Source organism: Ranitomeya imitator, chromosome 7, assembly GCF_032444005.1.
Source record: "Ranitomeya imitator isolate aRanImi1 chromosome 7, aRanImi1.pri, whole genome shotgun sequence".
Lineage (NCBI taxonomy): Eukaryota > Metazoa > Chordata > Amphibia > Anura > Dendrobatidae > Ranitomeya > Ranitomeya imitator.
In genome coordinates, this window is record NC_091288.1 from 81,409,899 (window position 1) to 81,424,462 (window position 14,564).

The 14,564-nt window shown below is 41.9% G+C and overlaps 1 protein-coding gene across 1 annotated transcript in view; it reads right to left on the reverse strand.

The window, feature by feature from the left end:
- The window catches only part of VPS8 (VPS8 subunit of CORVET complex), a 252,427-nt gene that overhangs the window by 64,685 nt on the left and 173,178 nt on the right, over window positions 1-14,564 (reverse strand). The window contains exons 34-35 of the mRNA XM_069733555.1: window positions 5,551-5,640; window positions 1,191-1,237 (exon numbers count right to left, since the gene is read on the reverse strand). Of these exons, the coding sequence (XP_069589656.1) occupies window positions 1,191-1,237; window positions 5,551-5,640 (137 nt within the window). The remainder of the gene's footprint in view (window positions 1-1,190; window positions 1,238-5,550; window positions 5,641-14,564) is intronic.

The following is a 14,564-nucleotide window of genomic DNA, read 5'->3' on the forward strand; positions in this document are numbered from 1 at the left end:
TTGATTGTCAAACAGTGTTGCTTCCTAAGTGGACAGTTTGATTTCACAGACGTTTTTTTTACTTGGAGTTATATTCTGTTTAAGTGTTCTCTTTATTTTTGAGCAGTGTGTATACTCTTTGCACAACGCTTATTCAGAAGTACAGTTATGCCCATGAGTGAAGACATTGAGTGCTGCTTGATATAGAAAAGACATTATTGTATTGACCCCTCTAAGACCGCATCTATTTTATGCGCTGCCTATGCAGCATCAATAGTAAAAAGATCTAATGTTAAAAATAATTTTAAAAATAAAAAATTATATACTCACCTTCCGGCGCCTTTTCTGCTCCTCGCGACGGTCCAGCCCATGCATTGTGGTCTCGCGAGATGATGACGTAGCGGTCTTGCGATATACTACCGCTACGTCATCTAGCAAGACCGCAATGCACTCTTGGGACCGGAGCGTCGCGAGGAGCATCGGTAAAAGCCTGGGCTGGATCCGGGGGCCGACGGAAGGCGAGTATATAACTATTTTTTTATTTTAATTATTTTTTTTTTGTTCGCGGCCGGGCTTGACCAATCAGCAACAGTCGCAGTCCGCCAGCGAATTGGCGCAGAATTTGAACCACGCTTCGCTAATTGGTCGCGACCGGCCGATTACTGTGTATAATTTGCATTATTCTGAAAACTTCATAAATAAACTACATACATATTCTAGAATACCCGATGCGTTAGAATCGGGGCACCATCTAGTATGTATATGTATATCTATATATATATCTACCATCACAATGGGGACATCCCTCTATTTACTATATCGGTTTTATGCTGCCGCAAAAATGTTGTAATGTAATAGCCATTTCCTTTGAAAAGATGAGAGAACTCATAGGAGGTCAAAGCGATCTTCAACCTGGGATAACGATAACATTTCAATTCTACTCTGTTAGTTCCTATGGGAATGGAAGTGGGAAGAGCTGTGAACCAGCAGCCAAATATTTCCCTGACAGGACCATGTTTCTATGGGAGCTCTTTGATTTTCATAGCTCCCTTAGAAATAAATGGAGAAAAAAAAAACAACAGATGTGGGACCCAGTGGGGAAACCTCCATCTAATGGACATTTATGACATATTCCATTGATTGCCATAAATGTCCCAGATGGGAACACCCTATAAAGCATGCATGGAGACAGACTGACAAAGAACACAAACCTTGGATCTAGAAGGCTTCTAAGAAACTGGAAAAGCAAAAATGAATCCTGCAATAAGAACAACACTGTGTAAGTCTCACAAGTTACGGACATTATCTGATAAAACAAAATAGTTTATGGTGTTTCCTGGCCAAAAAAAAAAAGTTAAAAGTGACAGAAGGAGACCAGCTTACTCCTATATCTCTTTTTTTCCCCAAATTTGCATCGGAGGTTCGCTTTGTACATTGGTCATAAGTCCGGAACACTGCATCACACCCTGCGCCCCCAGGTCTGTATACCTGGCGCTCAGGAAATTTGCTCTACTAATAATTAATTACTTTTGGGCAGCACGGTGGCTCAGTGGTTAGCACGGTTTTGCAATGCTGAGGTCCTGGGTACAAATCCCACTGAAGACAACGCCTGCAAGGACTCTGTACTGTTCTCCCCGTGTTTGTATGGGTTTTCTTCCAGACTCTTAAGACATATGAGTCCTCACATCGTGCGCACTATACGCTGCATGGATTCTCAGGTGTCGGCAGTCATGTGACCACAAATATACGACATGCATAATCCAAAGCACATTCTAGACTAGATGGGAACGGCCTCACTCAATGCAAGTGAATTGAGCAAGGCCAGAAAAAGACTAGTCAGGATGTGGCCAGAAGTATACAAATCATATACACACAGTCACACGATCCCCGGCACCAGAGAATTCACAAGTCTGCAGTCACATAGTGACTACTTATCTGTAGTTTAAGACCGAACAACCTGACTAAACCACCGAGCAGCAAACAAGATTGGCACAACGATCAGCAAAAAACTGCGCGTCGGGAGTTTCATGGCATGGCTGTATGTAAGACATCATCCACACAATGCAGTCATGTGACGCACACCGCCACTTGACCCTGGAGCAGTGGAAACGTGTTCTGTGTAGTGAGGAATCATGCCTCTAGCTGGCAGTCCATTAGACGAGTCTGGGTTTGGCAAATGCCAGGATAACATTACCTGCCTGACTCCATTGTGCCAATCCGTGAAGCCTTGTGGAGGAGGAATAATGCTATGAAGTGGTTTTTAGGGGGTGGCCTCAGCCCCATAGTTCCAGTGAAGGGAAATCTTAGCGATTCAGCATATCAACTCTTCTTGGACAATTGTAGGTTTCCAAATGTGTGGGGACAGTTTGGGAAGGCCTTTTTATGTCCAAAATGAGAGTGACAAGTGCAAAAGTCATACTCCATAAAAGGCATGGTTGTTGAGTTTTGAGCACCCTCACAAAGCACTGACTTAAACCTCATTGAAGACTTTTGGAATTAACTCCAATGGAGATTGCGAGACAGTCTCTTTCCCAAGACAAGTGTCTGACCTCACAAATGCTCATCTGGATATGAAATAATTCCTAAAGACAAGCTCTAAAATCTTGTAGAAAGTCTCCTTAGAAGCGGTTTTAGCTACAAAAGGCCAACTCCATATTAACACCCATAGATTTAGAATGAGATGTCAAAAATCTCCTGTAGATGTAATGTGTAGGTCTACCAATACTCTTCTCCATAGAGTATTTCACTTGTTTCTAGGAAAGAACATACTGATGATCTCACATATATGTACCTTCACTACCCTGGATTCCATGTCACCTATCTGCACAGAGTGAGTGAAACTATTGTCATCTGCCAGTGGGGGGGGGGGGGATACTTATTTTTACTTAAAGCCTGTCCCATCTGCATAGATTAGGGGCAGCAGCAAGGAGGACACAGGAAAGTATTCCTAAAAATCAATATCGACCCTATTGCCGCATAACTTAGGATAAAGACCAAAGGATTTTGGATCCTTAGGATCCAAGGATCCTTAGGATTAATCCTTAGGATTATGTGACCTTGCCGCATAACTTAGGATAAAGACCAAACCAGAATCTCAATTTTGAGACATGTGTTTCAGGGTTTTGACCCCCTCAGTGCAAAGAAAGATCTGATTTGGCTAGAAGAGAGGCCTCTGACTGGAGTCTAAGGGTAACATTTTTCCTTGTGGAGCATGACATGCCCGACCTGCCAGGGTAAAGAGACTTATAGGCCTTGCAATGCTCCTTTGGGATATTAAATATGCAAAGGACTACCATTGAAAGTTCTGCTCTCCCCTACTTTCCAAACCTTGCCACACATTGTACTATTTAATGTATAGCTTTCTTTAAAAAATGTCATTAAGCAATGCAAAAGTTTTTTATATTTATTTATTTGTTTTAACGTATAATAGTGGACAGAGGACCACAGTGACTTCAATACTTGGAAACACAGACAACAAGGCCCTTAATGGTTCTCAGTTTTACATATATGGAAAATAGTAACATGCCTTATCTATTTTTCCGACAAAGCAGCCTCTAGAAAAGTGTGAAAGAAGCTGGCACATGGCTGGCAAACACTGATGTCTCCAAACCTTGCCTCTTGGTGGTCAAGTGATTGGAAGGTTTGCTGTGGTGAAGGTCAGGAAGATGGAAGCCTGTCTTTGTGGGGAATGTGCTAATGAAGTCATTAAGTGTCTGCCAGCAGAGAGGATTCAATTGATGCGGTTAGGGTGCGGGAGAGTAGACAGGAAGCTGAGGCTGGTAAATATATCTCCCTGCTTTCATCTCTCATCAAACGCCAGGCAGAATATGCTGGGAACGCTTAATCAGCGCCAGTTACAACATAGTCAAAGGTCCAATTCTCAAGATATTTCATAGAAAGATGCAAATTCTTAACACCTTATTGGTACAAAAAAAATCTGCATATTTTATGATTTTCACTTTATTTTTTATATCAGAAGTATCATTTAAAGGGAACCTGTCAGGTCCCCCCATGCCTTGTATAACGGTTTTCTGTACAAATGAGGTTTTTTTTTAAAAAAAAAGACACGCATTTATAATGTCCCCGTTTTCTATGCTAATGATGACTGATTAATCAATGGGGTGTTCATTGCCCCAGACTAATCAGCCCTTCTTCCATGTTATCACGCCCTATGTTATAAAGAGGCTTTCTTTTTAAAAAAAAAAAAACAAACAAAAAAAAACCTCATTTGTACAGAAAAAAAGTAATACAGGGCTGGTTAGGCAGGGAATGCTGCTGGGTAGGAGGCCATGGGGGACCTGACAGGTTCTCTTTAAGGGTTTGGATTGGAACGGATATTAGGGAATCAGAGTACATCTTGCCATGCTCGGCTCAGCTTCACTAACAGTCTCGAAGAACCCATTTAAATCTTGATAGAATATGAGGATTCAGGTTTTGTTGGCTTACTAATATTTTCTTATGTTAGAGAGAGTAAAGCCGGCCATACACAATAGATGGTTGTTGGCCAAATAATGCTTGGGTCGATCATTCAGCTGGCAGCCATCTCAGCCGGCTCTCTTATACACAGGAGCACTCGCTCAGCAGAGCATTTGTGTTCTCCAGCCGCTGACCCGACAAGTTGGCCAGTGTCTTATCTCCAGGATAACGCAATCAGCAGTGTGAAATCAAACATGCACGATCTATATCTCCCCAACCCTTAGTTGGTGTCCCCATACACAGAGTCTTACCCGCATGTGTCCTTATGGGTTTGGCCAACTTTTGAATAATATGTATGGGGGCACTGATGCTCTATTTACACCGGCAGATTCATGCACATAATGAGCGCTAATTGACTATATAGACAAACTGATTAGCGCTCGTTTAAAAACCTGTTAACAGAGGTGAATAGACATGGCATTCATTACATTGGCAGGATGTTTGTGGCTTACAAGGAGAGATTTGCTGCTGGTGATGATTTTTATGTCTGTGCAAATGATCCAGTCATCTGCCGAATGGACATTTTGCTGGCTCATCGGCATGTTCACACGGGCCATTGGTTGGGAATGACTGCACTCATTATCACTTGTTTGCAGGCATGTTTACACGGGCCATTGGTTGGGAATGACTGCACTCATTATCACTTGTTTGCAGGCATGTTTACACGGGCCATTGGTTGGGAATGACTGCACTCATTATCACTTGTTTGCAGGCATGTTTACACGGGCCATTGGTTGGGAATGACTGCACTCATTATCACTTGTTTGCAGGCATGTTTACACGGGCCATTGGTTGGGAATGACTGCACTCATTATCACTTGTTTGCAGGCATGTTTACACGGGCCATTGGTTGGGAATGACTGCACTCATTATCACTTGTTTGCAGGCATGTTTACACGGGCCATTGGTTGGGAATGACTGCACTCATTATCACTTGTTTGCAGGCATGTTTACACGGGCCATTGGTTGGGAATGACTGCACTCATTATCACTTGTTCGCAGATCATAGCTCGTGCACAAAAGCCTGGAATGTGTCACTATGAATGTGGCAATCTGATCGGAGCCACTAACATTTTCCAATAATTCCCAAGATACCTTTAGCTTTCCAATGATCTCGTCCAGCTGGTCACTAAAGTGGGTACAGACCAAATCAGCAGCTTTGCTTGGGCTCAGTGTCAGCAGCTCCTAATGGTGAAAGATAGGGAAAAAAAAATTATTGTACAATGAAATATCTGCTTTGAAAAAAGAAGCTGCACTTATGAAGAGAAAGACATGAAAGATGGAGCTGGATTGTTCATTAACTGGGTGGGAACATGGCACCTTTCTAATAGGAGTTGGGGCCACTTAAATGCTCAATCAGAAAAGACAGATCCAGTCATATCTCGACTTGCTTTTCACTTGGTGACAAGTTTCATTTTGCTGTTCTAGTGCTGTATTAATTACCCACCCCGGGCAGAGCTGCTTTTTGGCACTTCCCATGGCATCCGGCACCAGAGACACCAGTAACACCAAGGACCACCCAGCTATGGCCATACTGACCAATGCACTGTATTACAGTCAGCTCCCATGCTGCCCCTTCTGGAGTTCAGGGAGCAATGAAGAATGCATAATGTCCCCACTAGCCTCCTGTCATCGAGCCATTTTATTAAAGGCCTTCTCAGTGGGAGGCGGCGCTCCAAAGTCACAAAAATACAAGCTGTAGGATTACTGAAACGTACCATGGCAAAACCACCCAGCTTCACTGTACAGAATATAACACCCCTCAATCACTACAAGGCCGTCCAACATTTATTGACCATTTCCTTGTTCCACTTATTGAAGCTTTCAATCTCAGTAATCAAGTTATTGGGAAACATCAAACTTGGAGAAATATATAATGATGTCACACTTGTGGGACGTAATACAGACTTCATATCTGATAGATGCAGGAACCACCTTTAAGACTCATCTAAAAATGATGGTCCCTCATCTTGTGGCCACTCTCAATGGAGAGGTGATCGACACTGATGGACAATCTCCACTGATTTCTAAGGGAGTTCTCAGAGCGTTCGAACAATTGACTCAGCACATGAAACTACGGTGGAAGAAAAATACAAACTACAGCTCCAAGAATGCACTGCGCACAGGGATCACAATGGGGAATTATAAATGAGCAAACCGCTACATGCCCAATAGATGACACCGCAATACCATCCCTTCATGCCCGATGTCAAACAACGCTCCACACATTCAATCACAAAGGATCTTGGCTGAAATAAAAAGAAGGTCGTCAGAAGCAAAAGAGAACATTACAGTTGGTATTACGTGACTCTGGGTGACAATGGCCAAGCTTTTGGAAAGTTAAAGTATTGAACTTTAGCTCATTTTGAGGTTTTCTGATGGACTGACACCTAGAAGTTGATTTTGGGTCTAGGAAAACCTCTGAGAAAAGGTCCTCAATATTCCAAGAAAATCCTAGGATACCATATGTTTGCACCAGGGAAACCACAGACTAAAATGGCTTAGAGTTCAATAAAGCAAATAAATGGTATTCAATGAAATCAAACAACCCCTTATACAAAAAAAACTGCAGGCTGCAAACACGGTTCAATAGTGCAAACCGATGACCATGAAGGACTCGTGTATTATTACACTCCTGATTTTTCATACGTTACACAGAAACGGGGCTGTACAGAATTCCATAACTCACACGAGGCTCTCTTCATAGAAAAAAGCGCTGCCAATAACCATTTTATTTACTCATTTATCGCTTTACTTTGTAGATTGATTTCATCACTAGAAATGTATTCCATTTTTTTCCATCTCTACATAGAGAAAGATAATGACCACTGACAGGTGGAAAAGGAGTTTACAAAGACAATTTAGTTTTAAAATAAAGTCGCATTTACATAAAGTATCATAAATATCAATAGCTGGTACACTTTACTTTTGCAGAATTTCTGCTTATTTATCACAGACTTGCAGAAAAGTGATTCCCTAATGAATATAAAGATAATGTACATTCTACACACACATATTATATACACATATATATATATACACACACACACACACACACACACACACACAGAGTTCCAAAAGTAGGTTGACAAAATAACATTTATTTTGATTTTTTATTATTTTGAATTTTTATTCTGTTAAACCAGAGACTTACGTGACAAAAGTTAGTAAATAACATTTCCCACATGTATACTTTACATCAACACAATTTTGGAAACAATTTTTTTTTGTTAGGAAGTTATAAGGGTTAAAAGTTGACCAGCGATTTATCATTTTTACAACAAAATTTACAAAACCATTTTTGTTTAGGGACCACCTCACATTTGAAGTCAGTTTGAGGTTTCTATATGGCTAAAAATACCCAAAAGTGATACCATACTAAAAACTGCACCCCATAAGGCGCTCAAAACCACATTCAAGAAGTTTATTAACCCTTCAGGTGTTTCACAGCAGGTGAAGCAACATGGAATAAAAAAATGAACATTTAACTTTTTAGTCACAAAAATTATCTTTTAGCAACACTTTTTTTATTTTCCCAAGGGTAAAAGGAGAAAGTGAATCGCAAATGTTGTCCAGTTTGTCCTGAGTACTCCGATACCCCATATGTAGAGGTAAACCACTGTTTGGGCGCACGACAGGGCTCAGGAGGGAAGTAGTGACGTTTTGGCATGCAGACTTTGATGGAATGGTCTGTGGGGGTCATGTTGCGTTTGCAAAGCCCCTGATGTACCTAAACAGTAGAAACTCCCCACAAGTGACCCCATTTTAGAAACTAGACCCCCCCTCCCCCAAAGGAACTTCTGTAGATGTGTGGTGAGAACTTTGAAACCCAAAACCATATTTGATATATCTCCCCCTTCATAACCCTATTACACATACTGTCCACCTACTTTTGGACCAGTATCTATGTACAGAACAGACCAAAAGTCTGTATTTTCATGATTATGAAAACTGTACTTTCACACTGAAGGCATCAAAACTATGAATTAACACATGTGGAATTATATACTTAACAAAAAAATGTGAAACAACTTTAAATATGTCTTATATTCTAGGTTCTTCAAAGTAGCCACCTTTTGCTTTGATGACTGCTTTGCACACTCTTGGCATTCTCTTGATGAGCTTCAAGAGGTAGTCACCGGGAATGGCCTTCTAACAATCTTGAAGGCGTTCGCAGAGATGCTTAGCACTTGTTGGCCCTTTTGCCTTCACTCTGCGGTCCAGCTCACCCCAAACCATCTCAACTGGGTTCAAGTCTGGTGACTGTGGAGGCCAGGTCATCTGGCGTAGCACCCCATCACTCTCCTTCTTGGTCAAATAGCCCTTACACAGCCTGGAGGTGCGTTTGCGGTCATTGTCCTGTTGAAAAATAAATGATGGTCCAACTAAACACAAACCGGATGGGATAGCATGCCGCTGCAAGATGCTGTGGTAGCCATGCTGGTTCAGTATGCCTTCAATATTGAATAAATCCCCAACAGTGTCACCAGCAAAGCACCCCCACACCATCACACCTCCTCCTCCATGCTTCACGGTGGGAACCAGGCATGTAGAACGGTGGGAACCAGGCATCCGTTCACCTTTTCTGCATCGCACAAAGACACGGTGGTTGGAACCAAAGATCTCAAATTTGGACTCATCAGACCAAAGCACAGATTTCCACTGGTCTAATGTCCATTCCTTGTGTTCTTTAGCCCAAACAAGTCTCTTCTGCTTCTTACCTGAACTTAGCAGTGGTTTCCTAGCAGTTATTTTACCGTGAAGGCCTGCTGCACAAAGTCTCCTCTTAAGGCTATGTGCACACGTTGCGGATTAGGCTTAGGAATTTCTGGTGCGGATTCTGCCTCTCCTTGTACAAAACGCACCTGCGGATTTGTTGCGTTTTTTTGTGCGTTTTTGCTGCGGTTTTCTTGCGGATTTGCTGCGTTTTTTACCCCTGCAGTTTTCTATAATGGAATGGGTACAAAAACGCTGCAGATTCACAAAAAAGTAGTGACATGCTACCTCTTTAAAACCGCAGCGTTTCCGCAGCGGACTTTCCGCAAAGTGTGCACAGCATTTTTTTCTCATTGATTTACATTGTACTGTAAATCAATTGCGGATCTAAAGCGTTTCTGCACCGCAAAAAACGCTGCGGATCCGCAGAGAATCCGCAACGTGTGCACATACCCTCACAGTTGTTGTAGAGATGTGTCTGCTGCTAGAACTCTGTGTGGCACTGACCTGATCTCTAATCTGAGCTGCTGTTATCCTGCGATTTTGAGGCTAGGAAGAAAACTTAGTTCCAGCTCCAATTTCTTTAAAATTCCAAGAAATTTTACCCGGGTTAAGCGTAATTGCAGTAATGACAAGGATTTGAAAAATGAAATTGATATGGTATCCGGCAAATTGAAACGCCGCAATTATCCGCTGTGGACACTACACAGAGTACGTAAAATTGTAAATCAGAAAGAACGTGACAGTCTTATTATATCAAAAGAGGCAGTAACATCTTCATCTGTCACAGGGGATATAAATAAAAAAACCTTTTGTTTGTCTCCAGTTTAGCCCCCAGTTTAATAAGATCAAGGGGATTATCAATACATTTCTGCCCATTTTATATGAGGATGACAGTTTAGCCCAAATTTTAAGTACAGGGGTTAATGTGGTATCGAGAAGAGCTGTAACTATTGGCAATAGAATTTCACCAAGCATGTTTCATGCAAATAGAAATAGGAACAAAACATGGTTAGACTGCACCGGCTTTTACAAATGCGGTACAAATAAATGTAGAACATGTGCCCATGCGTCTGTCACTAAGGCTTTCAGCAATTCTGACAATTCCACCAACTTTAATATAAGGCAGTATATTAATTGCAATACCACTTTTGTGGTTTACAAAATCGATTGCACTGAATGTCACCTATCTTACATTGGGTGTACATCCCGTAAATTGAAGACACGCATCTCTGAACACTTGTATGATATAGGCAATACGGGGGATCCTAATCGTGCAGTTTCAGCACTTTATTACCCAACATGCTCGCAGCACTAAGCACTTTTGTATATACGGTATAGAACGTGTGAATAAACCACTACGAGGTGGGGATACCAGACGCTGTCTTCTCACACATGAAGCCTTTTGGATCTATTACTTGAATACATGGTTTCCTGCCGGTCTCAATAAACGCAATGAATTAATGTATCATTATTAATATCAAAGTAAATAATCTTGTTCAGTGTTTTTATAACAACATTTAAAATTATTGTTTGTATTGTGTATTCATGTTTTTTTCGGCGTAATTTCATTATTTAGTGATACGCTGAAAGGACCTTTCACACATCATGTGACTTATTCTGAACTGTTTATTGGTCACTGGTGGCTATATGAAGAATTTTTTTCTATGTACTTGTAGCTTTGATAAAGATCTGCAAAGATCGAAACGCGTTGCTCGTTTCCCGATGTGCTCTGGAGAGCATTACAGCCACTGTTTTTACATTTAATTAATAAAGAATCAAGTTGGAATTTTAAAGAAATTGGAGCTGGAACTAAGTTTTCTTCCTTTCTTTACGTGTAACCATGTGGATCAGCGTGGAGTTCCGTGCACCTGCTGTGGCTACCTGGTGAGCTGGCTTTGTGTTTTTTTTCTATGATTTCTGAGGCTGGTGACTCGGATAAACTTCTCCTCAGAAGCAGAGGTGACTCTTGGTTTTCCTTTCCTGGGGCGGTCCTCATGTGAGCCAGTTTCTTTGTAGCGCTTGATGGTTTTTGCCACTGCACTTGGGGACACTTTCAAAGTTTGCCCAATTATTCGGACTGACAGCTTCATTTCTTAAAGTAATGATAGCCATTCGTTATTCTTTACTTAGCTGATTTTTTCTTGCCATAATACAAATTCTAACAGTCTATTCAGTAGGACTATCAGCTGTGTATCCACACTTGTGAAATGAAAACCATTCCCGGTGACTACCTCTTGAAGCTCATCAAGAGAATGCCAAGAGTGTGCAAAGCAGTCAAAGCAAAAAGGTGGCTACTTTGAAGAACCTAGAAAATAAGACATTTTCAGTTTCACACTTTTTTGTTAAGTATATAATTCCACATGTGTTAATTCATAGTTTTGATGCCTTCAGTGTGAATGTACAATTTTCAGAGTCATGAAAATACAGAAAAATCTTTAAATGAGAAGGTGTGTCCAACCTTTTGGTGAGACAGAGATAGAGAGAGAGAGACAGAGACACAGAGACAGAGAGACACAGAGAGAGAGACTCGAAAATAAAAAATATATATATATATATATATATATATATATATATATATATATATATATATATATATATTTATTTTCGAGTATAAGCAGAGACCCCTAATTTTGCCGCAAAAAACTGGGAAATCTTAATGACTCGAGTATAAGCCTGGGGCGGAAAATGCAGCATCTACTGGTAAATTTCAAAAATAAATATAGATACCAATAAAAGTGAAACTAATTGAGACATCAGTCCGTTAATTGTTTTTGAATATCCATATTGAATCAGGAGCCCCATATAATGCTCCATACAGTTTATGATGCTCCATATTAAAATATGCCCCATATAATGCTGCACAAATATACACACACACACACACACACACACACACACACACTAGATGGTGGCCTGATTCTAGCGCATCGGGTATTCTAGAATATGCATGCCCACATAGTATATTGCACAGCCCACGTAGTATATTGCCCAGCCACGTAGTATATTACCCACACACGTAGTATATTGCCCAACCACGTAATATATTGACCAGCCACGTAGTATACAGCACAGAGCCACATAGTATATTGCAGTGACGTAGTATACAGCACAGAGCCACGTAGTATATTGCCCAGCCACGTAGTATAATAGCCAGCCACGTATGTTACAGGTGAAAAAATAAAAAATAAACATACTCACCTAACGATCCGAGGGCCCTTTGTAGTTCTAACATACTCACCGTTCTGGTCGCTGCTCCTCAGCTTCCTGTCTCTGCGCCTCCTGGGATCCAACGGCACTGTGCCGATGGGCGCGCGGCTGCCGCCATCTTGCGTTCCCAGGATGCCTTGCGAAATTACCCAGATGACTAAGCGGTCTCGCGAGACCGCTAGGTCTTCTGGGTAATTTCGCAATGCATCGCTGGGAAAGGAAGATGGCGGCAGGCGCGAGCGCCTCAGTGGACAACGGAGGGTGAGTATAGCAGGTTTTTTGTTTTTTTTTACTATTTTTAACATTATTTTTTTTTTACTATTGATGCCGCATAGGCAGCATCAATAGTAAAAGGTTGGGGACACACAGGGTTAATAGCGGCGGTCACGGAGTACGTTACCCGCGGCATAACGCGGTCCGTTACCACCGGCATTAACCCTTTGTTAGCAGTGACCGGAGGGGAGTATGGAGCGGGCGCCGGGGACACTGCAGGGGGTATATAGCGGAGCGCCGGGGACACTGCGGGGAGCATGGAGCGGGCGCCGTCCACTGACTGCGGGGAGTAAGGAGCGGCCATTTTCTTCCGGACTGTGCCCGTCGCTGATTTGTCGTGGCTGTTTTGCGGCGACCAAACAGCGACTTGGATTTCCATGATAGACAGAGGCCACGACCAATGAATATCCGTGACAGACAGAAGGACAGATGGAAGTGCCCCTTAGACAATTATATAGTAGATATATATATATATATATATATATATATATATATATATGTGTGTGTGTGCGCGCGCGCGCGCGCGCGTGCGTGTGTGTGTGTGTGTGTAGTTGTGGCCAAAAGTATTGACACCCCTGCAATTCTGTCAGATAATACTCAGTTTCTTCCTGAAAATGATTGCAAACACAAATCACACTGGCAGCCAGTTGACATGGATTAAAGTTGACTCAACCTCTGTCCTGTGTCCTTGTGTACCACATTGAGCATGGAGAAAAGAAAGAAGACCAAAGAACTGTCTGAGGATTTGAAAAACCAAATTGTGAGGAAGCATTAGCAATCTCCAGGCTACATGTCCATCTCCAAAGACCTGAATGTTCCAGTGTCTACCATGCGCAGTGTCATCAAGAAGTTTAAAGCCCATGGCACTGTGGCTAACCTCCCTAGATGTGGACGGAAAAGAAAAATTGACAAGAGATTTCAACGCAAGATAGCCGAGGTTCTTTATCCAACATCCGCACAAACATCCAAACAAGTTCAAGCTGCCCTGCAGTCTGAGGGTACAACAGTGTCAACCCGTACTATCCGTCGGCGTCTGAATGAAAAGGGACTGTATGGTAGGAGACCCAGGAAAACCCCACTTCTTACCCCGAGACATTAAAAAGCTAGGCTGGAGTTTGCCAAAACTTACCTGAAAAAGCCTAAAACATTTTGGAAGAATGTTCTCTGGTCAGATGAGACAAAAGTAGAGCTTTTTGGGCAAAGGCATCAACATAGAGTTTACAGAAGAAAAAAAAGAGGCATTCAAAGAAAAGAACACGGTCCCTACAGTCAAACATTGCGGAGGTTCCCTGATGTTTTGGGGTTGCTTTGCTGCCTCTGGCACTGGACTGCTTGACCGTGTGCATGGCATTATGAAGTCTGAAGACTACCAACAAATTTTGCAGCATAATGTAGGGCCCAGTGTGAGAAAGCTGGGTCTCCTTCAGAGGTCATGGGTCTTCCAGCAGGACAATGACCCAAAACACACTTTAAAAAGCACTAGAAAATGGTTTGAGAGAAAGCACTGGAGACTTCTAAGGTGGCCAGCAATGAGTCCAGACCTGAATCCCATAGAACACCTGTGGAGAGATCTAAAAATGGCAGTTTGGAGAAGGCACCCTTCAAATATCAGGGACCTGGAGCAGTTTGCCAAAGAAGAATGGTCTAAAATTCCAGCAGAACATTGGAAGAAACTCATTGATGGTTACCGGAAGCGGTTGGTCGCAGTTATTTTGGCTAAAGGTTGTGCAACCAAGTATTAGGCTGAGGGTGACAAAACTTTTGTCTGGCCCATTTTTTGAGTTTTGTGTGAAATGATCAATGTTTTGCTTCATTCTCTTTTGTGTTTTTTCATTTAAGACAAATTAAATGAAGATAATAACAGAATTTGTGTTTGCAATCATTTTCAGGAAGAAACTGAGTATTATCTG